Raw genomic sequence first — 10,726 nt, forward strand, 5'->3', positions numbered from 1 at the left:
TAATTTTTTTTAATCAGCTAAATTCTAACTAACCCAATTCTAAAAGTTTAAAATTATAAGGGAAATTAGACCAATCTTCTTTGAGATTTCATCAAATACCACTTCTTTAAATGTTTCAAAAATGGCATTTAGAAGGTGTTTGGTTCGCTGTGATGTGCCTTTAATGTTATGTACATTACGATGATGTGACATTAAAGTTTTTGATTTATTTGATTTAATTTTTTTTAACATTACCATAATTTAAAATTACAAAATATAGTATATTATCTTAATCTCATCACCTTCTTAAACAATGTAATATCGTATTCTTGTATTGAGATTACATTAATGTAAGATTACAATAACGTAATATTAAGGTGTAATGTAACATTACAACGAACCAAATGCCCCCTTAAGTTTTAAATGTTCCATATATCTAACCCAACATAAACAACAAAACTTATTTATATTTACAGCTAAAAAATTTAGCTCAGGATTGAAGATATAAGGCTGTGTTTGAATTAGGTGAAAACCGTTTCCAGAAATCATTTTCCGTAAAACCCACGTGTTTGGCTGTCACGGAAAATGATATTTTCCGGAAAATGACTTCCGGTTGACCAATATTTTCACCTTTGACCCGGAAATGATTTTCTCCCCTCATTTTCACTTCAAATCATTTCCGGAGAGAGAGAGAGAGAGAGAGAAGAGAGAGCCCAGATCAGAGAGAGAGAGCCCAGATCGCGCCGCGCCGACGAGCGGCGTGATCGACAAGCGACGTGATTGACGAGCGATGCGCGTTCGACGAGCGCGCTCGTCGATCGACGAGCGGCGCGATCGTCCGACGAGAGTGCTCGTCGATCGATGAGTGGTGCGATCGCGATCGTCGATCGCGCCACTCGTCGGACGCTCGTCGGACGAGCGTTTTGTTTCTCTTGTTGGATTTGATGCATTTTCTGTAAAAATGTTTGAATGAACCAAACACCAAAATTAATTTTCCGTAAAATGAATTTTGTGACAGCCAAACACTTGAAAACGTTTTCCTTTCCGGAAAATAGCATTTCCGGAAAATGAAATATTTTCTGGAAATGCTTTTACACGAACCAAACACAGCCTAAGTATCACTACAGATGCTATTAAACATAGCATAATTATTCTAAATCATATTCACTATATAATCAATTGAATTGAAATTTTGTCTTGCCCATTAAGATAAAAGACCTCAGTTTAAGTAAAGTTGAATGATCGTAACTGGAAGGATACAAGAAAACTTAAAAAAAAAAAAAAAAAAAAAATCCCAAAAAAGAGAAGAAGAAAACTTGCAAAAATTAAAGTACAATTTCAAATAATAATAAATATGGATCGTTTACTCTACAAATATTATATTTTCTGAATTATGCATTTTTGTACACACTTGCTAAATTCGTGTTTTATTTTTTTTATTTTTATGTATACGTATAACTATCGTCACTCTTTGATTAGACCATATAAGAAAAATTCTACCAAACTTTTCCTCACAAGTCTGCGCACTAAAAAAATTCGGTCCTCAAGAGACAGAAATTCCTAAATTCTGACCATGGAGGGTCCTCTTGTGGCTGCAATTGCCCGAAAGACTTCTTTTTTCAAATATCCTTCTCCCCTCACAATCTATGCGACAAGGCAGTAAGGCAGCTCTCCATTTTCATTTGAAGACAAAATGCCAATAACTTTCCGTGTGGACTTCAGCATACCAATGCATGAAAAAGCAATTCTGTTGGTTGAAATGTAGAAAAGTTCTCCTTTTATGTGGGGGCAAAACTTTCGTCTAGTACTCCATTGCACTTGATTGGTTATGTTGAATGCAAGTCAACCTTTGTAGTTCACAACCTATACGGCTATACCATTTTAGGTGCTATACTGTAGAGTTTGTTTGGATACCGCTTATTATTGAAAATTAAAAATATTGTAGCAAAATAATTTTTAAATGTGTGAATAGTAAAGTAGAAGTGTAGGACTCAATTTTAAAGAAAAATTTGCTAAAAAAAGTACTTGTGAGTATTGTAAATAGTGCATGGGACCCACATAAAAATGCAAACTTATTGCTGCCGCAGATGCAAATGCTATCCAAACGTATTCTATAGAGGTTTGTGTTTAAGTTGTGAGTAATGAGTAAGGAGGCCTTAAACTAGAAAGCAGAAACCAATGGGTATTATTTCCTTCATTCTTATCCATACTTACATAATATTTTTATTCTCCAAAGTCTCCTTTACACTAGATAGCATTACTACATCCCAATTTATCAGTGAAGAAAACACCTTAGTTTCCCAAGATGGAACCTTCGAACTGGGTTTTTTCAGTTCTGGTAGTTCCAACAATCACTACTTGGGAATATGGTACAAGAATATCCCAGTTAAAACCATTGTTTGGGTTGCAAATCGACTCAACCCGATCAATGACTCCTCTGGCTTGTTAATGATAAACGATAGTACATGCAGTGTTGTGGTTATGAGTCAGAATAACAGTATTGTTGTTTGGTCTACAAAAGCACAAAACCAAGCCAAGAATCCAGTGTTAAAGCTCCTAGACACTGGAAATCTTGTACTAGCAGTAACAGATGAGAAAGACGAAAATTCAAGAATCACCTTGTGGGAAAGTTTCGACTATCCAACTGATACATTTTTACCAGGAATGAAGCTGGGATGGGACTTAAAGAAAGGCGTTAACTGGTCTTTTACAGCATGGAAGAAACCAGATGATCCATCTCCTGGAGATTTCACCTATGGGATATTAGAAATGGGAATTCATTCATATCCTGAAGCTTACATCTGGAAAGGCAACAAAAAGTTCTACCGTACAGGTCCATGGAATGGCCTTAGGTTCAGTGGCTCACCAGATTTAAACCCCAATCCAGTTTATAATTACGACTTTGTCTCTAATGAGAATGAAGTGTACTACACGTACACCCTCAAAAATAAGTCTCTAATCTCAAGAGTAGTGGTGAACCAAACCGGCCATACCCGTGACCGCTATACATGGATTGAAGCAGAGAAAGTTTGGAGGGTTTATTCATCAAGACCTAGGGACTACTGTGACAGTTATGGCCTTTGTGGAGTCAATGGAAATTGTGTCCTTGTTGCGTCACCGGTTTGCCAATGTCTAAAAGCATTCAAGCCTAAATCACCAGAATTGTGGAGCTTAATGGACTGGTCTCAAGGTTGTGTACGCAATAAACCATTGAGCTGCCACACAGATGGGTTTGTTAAATTTGTTGACCTGAAATTGCCAGATACTACATATTCTTGGGTGAACAAAAGTATGAGCCTTGATGAATGCAGGGTCAAATGCTTGAACAACTGCACCTGTATGGCTTATACAAACTCGGATATCAGCGGAGGAGGTAGTGGCTGCGCCATCTGGTTTGGTGATTTAATGGATATTAGACAATTTCCGGCAGGTGGTCAAGATCTATATATCAGAATGTCGGCTTCAGAGCTACTAGGTGTGGGGTTACTTTTGGCTTTAAATTACTTTTTCCAGCATGCTTTGCATTCAGTTTCTACTTTGTTTGTTTTGTTAGAATAATGGTTAAAAAGATTAAATTTTATTATTTTCTAGCTGGTCATCATAGAAATGGTCATATATGGTTAATTGTTCCCCATTGCTTAATGTGGTGTCTTTGGAGGGAAAGGAATATTAGGTATTTTGAAGTTAATGAGAGATCCAAACCAGATCTCAAGACTTTTTTCTTTAGAACTTTATTAGATTGGTTGGCTACTCTGCAAAACCATCATTCTCTTCCTTTCTTGATTTTTTGATTCTTGTTGACCCCTTGTACATTCCCTGTGTACTAGGGTATCCATTTTATTGATATCAATAAAATTTATTACTTATCAAAAAAACAAATTTATTATTTTCTAGTAGCTTAAACTCTTGGAACAATCAGTAATTTATCATGATATTAGAGTTGATGAAACTAAGTTCGAACCTTGTCTCTACTCTATTTTTTATTTAAAAAGTTAAAATCTCAAGTGTTAGACCCACATATGAAGGGATGTGTTAGAAAAAAGGTTAAATGATTAAGCTTAAGCTTTGTGATTCAACATTTTGTAACAACTTAACTTTTTAAATTTATAATGTTTAATGCTTCCCTTGCCTTTTCATATCTTTTAGCTGTATTCTAACTATATTTCCTTTGCTGTGTCAAATTCAATTATGAAGAAAAAAGACATGGTACTAAGATCAAGATTGCAGTGACAGCAGCTGCTGCCCTTGCTGTAGTTTCTGGAACACTCTTAGTTGGCTTTTATATTTGCAGAATCAGGACAAATTTAAAAGGTAAATAACTTCACTATGACAATGAATTAAAACGCCCTTTTTTTTTTTTTTTCTTTTATATATATATATATATAAATGGAATCTATTAATAATATAAACAGAATCAAGTCAACTTATTCCCATCTCATAACACAATATTTTGGACTAGGATTATCATGATGCATGATATAATCTTGTTCAAAGTTTGTCAGTGCTTTGCAAAACAATTTCACAAATTGAGCCGTGGCACTGTCATCAGACTACGCAAACTTAGGCAATTTGTTGCTTGGTGAATGGTATGATATAGACCTTTAATGAACTTGAATTCCATGAGGACATTCTTGAATAGAGTACTCTTTTTGAGGTTGGCTTGTGGCTTACACCTATAAGGCCTTCATCCACTCACCGTGTTATCCTTAATTACTTAGCAAAAGTAAAAAAAAAAAAAAAACAAAATATTGAGTTCCAACTTTTAAGTGGACATTCTTGAATATTTAGGCCAAGGTGCTCATTTTAGTATACATCTGTTGGAATGGTTAAATTAGCAAGATGCTTATTAGACTTGGCCTGTTCTTAATTGATAGAAGTTGAATTTTAAAAGCTTTTCAAGTTTGATTAGCACAGTTTTTATTATGTTAATGGTACCTCGATATCTTTTAAGTCACTATATAAGCATAACTCTGCTCATATTGCATTCAGTTTCATTTTAATTTCATTGCTCAAGTTGGATAGTATCCTTCTGGGAGAAAGAATCTGCATTTTTTTTTTTTTTGATAAACTTCAATGCATTAACAAGAAGGAAAAGAACAAAAGGGGTAATCAACCTTACAGATTGCCGCCAAGGCAGGGGGAAGATTACCATTATTGAAAAAACAAGAGTGTATAGAGGCAAGAGCAAGTTTTGCAGCTGCGTGGGCTGCAGAATTGCAGTTCCTCTTTTCCCACACAAAAGGGCAGGAATTAAAGAAAACTGCTAGGGAAACAGCATTCGAGACGGTGGTCTGGATGTGCCAGTTGGCAGGATGGGTAGGAGAAGAATCTGTGTGTATAAATCATTATTATTGCTGCTATGATAGAAATTTAGTAATCTGAGATTTTGGTTATTATTGCAGCTAAACTAAACCCTGTCATTCTCAAAATATTACTTCATGTTTCTTTCATATCTCAGTTCTTTCCCTCTGTTTTTGTTTTTGTTTTATAAATTTGTTTTCCATTTCAGCAAAAAAGGAGCCAAATGGAATTATAAGTCATCAGAACAATGAAGATCAAAAGGAAGACCTTGAGCTCCCTTTCTTAGACCTATCCACAGTAGTTGGTGCCACTGACAACTTTGCACTCAACAAGAAGCTTGGTGAAGGTGGTTTTGGACCTGTTTACAAGGTAAACTTGTGATATGCTTGTACAAAAAAATGACAGAGGATGAGACAATCTTTTATTTTGTATCTGTTACAGATTTTAGAAATCTTTCTGCATATGAGAATTTCAGGGCATACTAGAAGATGGACAAGAAATTGCTATCAAGAGGCTTTCAAGGAGTTCTGGACAAGGATTGAATGAGTTCAAGAATGAAGTAAGATTGATTGCCAAGCTTCAACACCGGAATCTTGTAAAGCTTGTTGGTTGTTGCATTCAAGGAGAAGAGAAAATGCTGGTTTATGAATACATGCCCAATAAAAGTCTAGACTCCTTCATTTTTGGTTTGTATCCACAAACCTAATTCATTTGAGCTAGTGTAACTAAGTTATCAATATTTCATAAAATATAAAAAATTTCCAATTTTGGCTGAAATTTAGGGATATATAATTAACTTGAACTTGAAACTTACCAGATCAAACAAAAAGTAAACTGTTAGATTGGTCCATGCGCTTCCATATTATATGCGGAATTGCTCGGGGGCTCCAATATCTTCATCAAGATTCCAGATTGAGAATCATACATAGAGATCTCAAAGCAAGTAATGTTTTACTTGATAGTGAGATGAATCCTAAAATTTCAGACTTTGGAGTAGCCAGAACTTTTGGAGGAGATCAATCAGAAGGGAACACAAATAGAGTGGTTGGAACTTAGTAAGTATATCACAACATGCTCTTAATGCAAATCTACTTTCTTTCCTAATTAGTCTTTCTCACTTAAAACTACTTATATCCTGTAGTGGTTATATGGCGCCAGAATATGCTTTTGATGGGCTATTCTCAACAAAATCTGATGTCTTTAGTTTTGGGATTTTGTTGCTTGAGATCATAAGTGGGAAGAGAAGCAGAGGGTTTTATCATCCAGAAATCAGCTATAACCTTATGGGATATGTAAGTTTCAAGTAGTTGATTTCTTATCAAGATATGTAGTAGAAACATTGTTTTTGTATTCTAAGTCTACATACATCTAATTTCACAACATGTTGACCATTTCAGTAATGATGAAAAATTGGTGTCCCTAACAGAATTGTTTTAAATTTTTAGGCATGGAGACTGTGGAATGAGGGAAGACCATTAGAATTGACTGATGAATGCTTAGGACAATCGTCCACATTGTCTGAGGTTCTCCGTTGCATCCATATTAGCCTCTTGTGTGTGCAACAGCGTCCTGAGGATAGGCCTAGCATGTCATCTGTGGTTGTGATGTTGGGCAGTGAGGGTGCATTGCCTCAGCCCAAACAACCTGGTTTCTTCTTGGAAAAAGATTCAAATGAAGCACATTGTTTCTCAAGTAAGCAGGAACCATCTTCGACCAATGAAATAACAATTACATTATTGGAGGCTCGGTGAGAACTTTGTACTAAAGAAACTCATAGAGAATTGTCGATACAGAATCAAGTTTGATTATAATCTGTAATCATTTCCTACGTTCAAGTAAGCTATGTCAATTCTATTGGTACCTAAGGACCTTTAATTATTTGCACTTATGAAGAGAGCACTGAAGAAAATGAGAGAAAATTCAGAGATATAGGTGGCTGAGATCTGAGTTGAGAAAGAGAGCTTAACTGGCTTGATCCAAATTCTAATTCTCTTGCTGTCTTACACACACAGAGACTGAGATGAAAGAGTGACAACGAAAACAAGTGGAAAATTTCTAGGAAAGGAGAAAGATATAGTAGTATGGTTTTATGTGCTTTTTTCTGGGCCAAGTACCTAAACGGTTGCGATTTCTTGGGCCAGCATTTTGGGCTACATATTCTAAAGACTAATTTGGATTAGATAATTTTAATCTTCTCAACCCAAGAAATCTAATTCCAAAAGGTAAATAAATTCTAATTAGTTCAACTAGTAAAATTTTCTGTCATCGAAACCGGTGTTCAAATTTACTTTTTCCATCCCAAATTGTAAGTCCTCCATTTTATTTTGGGATGTCCATTAATGAAGTTCTCTTTCCAAAATTAATAAATAAAATTTCTATTTTACCCTTTATTTAAAAAGACAAAGTCATTCTTTCTATATAATTTAAATTAATGAGGACAGTTTTGAAAATTTGTACATGACCAACATAAGCATGGTTAAATTTGGATTTTCTAAACATGAACAACATTTTAGTACAGAGGGAGTATTAAATTTGTCAATGCTTAAAACATTATGAAATTATTGTATTATAGTAAGAAATACATTATTCCTTACTTTCTCTCTCTTAGTGTGTATATATATTATTTATTTATTTATTTATCTGAGATAGAATTCTACACTAGCCTAATCCCTAAGAAAAAAAGTGCATATATGTTTGTGAAGTTCCCTCGTGGAGACTTAACCTTGGCCATTGCCCCTCTTACTCCACAAGAATTTATATTTATAAAGTAACCATTACGCCAAGGGTGTTTAGCAAGGTAAAGAATAGCAATTAGTTTTTCTCTAGTATATTGGTCCTCAAATGGTGGATCTTTTGGTTTGTGTTCCACGCAAAAAAAGGTCAAAGGTGAGGCCAATAAGTAATTCATTATTCAAAAATTAGATGATAAAAATACCAATATAAAAATTTCAATTGGAATAATTTAATAATCAAATAAGTATAATCCAATCTAATAATAGGTCAAGTTAGTTCCACAAAATGGAGAGGAAAGAAGATTGGCTCGGAACCATGAGTAGCCTAGTCTAACATTTTGTATGTAGAGCTTAGTTTAAATAACTTTTTATTTACATCCACAGTTTTTTTTTCTTCTTCCTCATTTTTCCTTTAGATCACATGTCAAATAATACATATTTTTCATTCCTTTTTTATATATGTATATACCAATATAATATAAAATTTTAAAATTGTAGTAAAATCAAATATTTCAATTTTTTTTTAAAGAAAATTAAATCTTTCAAATAGTTTCTAAGAATTGAGCTCACTTTTCTCTTCAATGGGTAATTTTTTTTTTTTAATACTTTATCAACTTTTTGTTGTCTAAGATTTTTATGGATATAATCGGTGTCTAATGCACCCATTGAAGTAAATAGGCTTCCACTACTAGAGAGAGTTGTATGATATCTTTATCAAGTGCCTAAAGAATAAAGATATCTTAGTTTAAGAAAGGCTTACATTGAATTTCCCCTTGGTGGAATTCATTATATGCCCTAAGAATGCATCTTAGGAATATCACTATTATTACCACCACACACTCTTGGTGTGATGGTCACTCCACAAGTATAAGTGCTTGTGGGGTGTTGGGGGGGAGAGGCAAGAGCCGGAATTCAAGTTTCCAGGCGGGAGTTTCACACACATACACTTAAATTAGGCTATAGTAGAATTTTTATCTTGTAAAAAAAAAAAAAAACTATATTTAATTGATAATTAGCAGGGGAGGGAGGGGCCAAATCGAGTTTAATCTAATAGACACAAAAGTCAAGTCTGAGAAAACTCCAATCTAATAGACTCTAGTCTTCTAATAGACACAAAAGTCAAATTTGTTGAAGGAATCTTTTTTTTTTTTTTTTTGGCTAAATTGTTGAAAGAGTCAAAGGTTTAATTGACTAAGGATTAAACCCACATTTTAATCCAAAGATTTATTAAGGGGAAAAGACTAAAAAATAATATTAAAGAAAAACTAATTGGAAAAATGATAATTGTAAGAGCTAGATTTGGAAGCCCAAGCCCACTTAGATTAGTAGTGCCTTGCACTTCAACCCAATAGAATTGTTTTTGTGTAGAGGTGGGAAGGCAATTACAATAGAGTTGCTACCTAAGCTTAGGGCTAATGAAGTGGTTCACAAATAAGGAAGAATGAATCAAGCAATTGTTGAAAAAAGTGCTCCTTGGTCACTTCCGAGGAAAAGTTCTTATATATGTCTTACTTTAGTTTTATCAAGCAATACACTGTTCATTTTCTATTTCTCACTCCGTTTCTCTCAGAAAATATCCCCCATTCCCTGTAGAGCTTCTTTCCTCTTATATATCCTCCTTCTTGGCATCCTGACCCTCCACTTGTACGCCCCCTAGATACTTGTCCCATCAAGGTTCTGCAGAAGGTGGTAGAAGGGTTTGCTAGCTGTGAAGACACTGTTCAGAGGTTACTTCTTCATTAATGTAGCTTATAAGGTTGTTACAGAGTATTCAATGCGGGGGTGGAAGGTATACCCTTTCAGGAAGCTTCCTCCCACCATGCTGATCCTTTCCTAGAATGCTTTTTCTCCCATTCGGGCGTTCATTAGATTCTAAGCACCTTCCCCATCTTTTTCTCAGGTAGACCAACTTCTCAGGTCAGATGCGCTTTACAAATGAGTGGGTGCAGGACATCCCACTCCTTATTCTTCTTGGTCCTCGGACACCCCACAATAATTAATATAAGTAATAAAATAAATTAAAATTTGATTGTCATACAAAATATTATGCACATGTAAATTGTTATTGCAATGACATAAAAGACAAGTCATAACTAAGGATTCAAAAAACTTTTGCATGAAATTTACTTGCACAAGAAAAGGTTGGATATCGATTTTAGTTTAAAATTTCAATATTAAATGTAATTTTTTTTATAAAAAAAATCTTAAATAAAATTTATGAGTATATATTTTATTAATATCTGAATTTGGAATTCTTTGGGTATGAGATGTCGTTTAATATTCATAACACAAATGTAATTTTATGATTTAAATTATATTCATAACGTATTCTTAAAATTTATACCAAGTGGTTCCTCAAAAAAAAAAAAAAAAACCGAGTAATTGGCAATAATAATTATGCTTCTAACATATTTATTTCATCCTTAAATCCAAATGTAACCTATAAAATAAATGTTGTATTTAATGAAAAGAACTTAAAGAAATCAAGGAATTAAATTTGAAATATATATAACATTTTAAAAATATGACGGCAACATTTAGAGAAACTTTTTTTTTTTTTTTAACAGGTGGCTTGGTTGATTAAATTATTCAAAGTTTGTTAAACTTCAATTGAAAATATTAAAAGAATGTTTGACTTTTTAGAGACATAAAATCCAAGATTCCAAATTGGATTAGTGTTCAGAGAGAAATTTCAAATAGCAATTAAACAGTTA

The 10,726-nt window shown here is 33.9% G+C and overlaps 2 protein-coding genes across 9 annotated transcripts in view; one reads left to right on the forward strand and one right to left on the reverse strand.

Annotated features, from left to right (window-relative positions):
- Positions 1–10,726, reverse strand: part of LOC126715870 (coatomer subunit delta-like) — a 99,551-nt gene that overhangs the window by 10,368 nt on the left and 78,457 nt on the right. The gene's annotated exons all lie outside the window — the stretch shown is intronic.
- Positions 2,111–7,164, forward strand: LOC126715866 (G-type lectin S-receptor-like serine/threonine-protein kinase At4g27290). 3 transcript variants are annotated; one of them, XM_050416690.1, is made up of 7 exons: positions 2,111–3,454; positions 4,174–4,290; positions 5,489–5,649; positions 5,756–5,966; positions 6,098–6,335; positions 6,422–6,572; positions 6,726–7,164. In XM_050416690.1, exons 1-7 carry the CDS (start codon positions 2,158–2,160, stop codon positions 7,029–7,031), a joined length of 2,481 nt encoding a protein of 826 aa, XP_050272647.1. In that variant the 5' UTR covers positions 2,111–2,157; the 3' UTR covers positions 7,032–7,164. The 3 variants fall into 3 exon arrangements, with proteins under 3 accessions (XP_050272647.1, XP_050272648.1, XP_050272649.1); XM_050416691.1 differs by lacking the exon at positions 4,174–4,290; XM_050416692.1 differs by lacking the exon at positions 6,726–7,164 and having other exon boundaries at positions 6,439–6,552.

Source organism: Quercus robur, chromosome 2, assembly GCF_932294415.1.
Source record: "Quercus robur chromosome 2, dhQueRobu3.1, whole genome shotgun sequence".
NCBI classification, from domain to species: Eukaryota; Viridiplantae; Streptophyta; class Magnoliopsida; order Fagales; family Fagaceae; genus Quercus; species Quercus robur.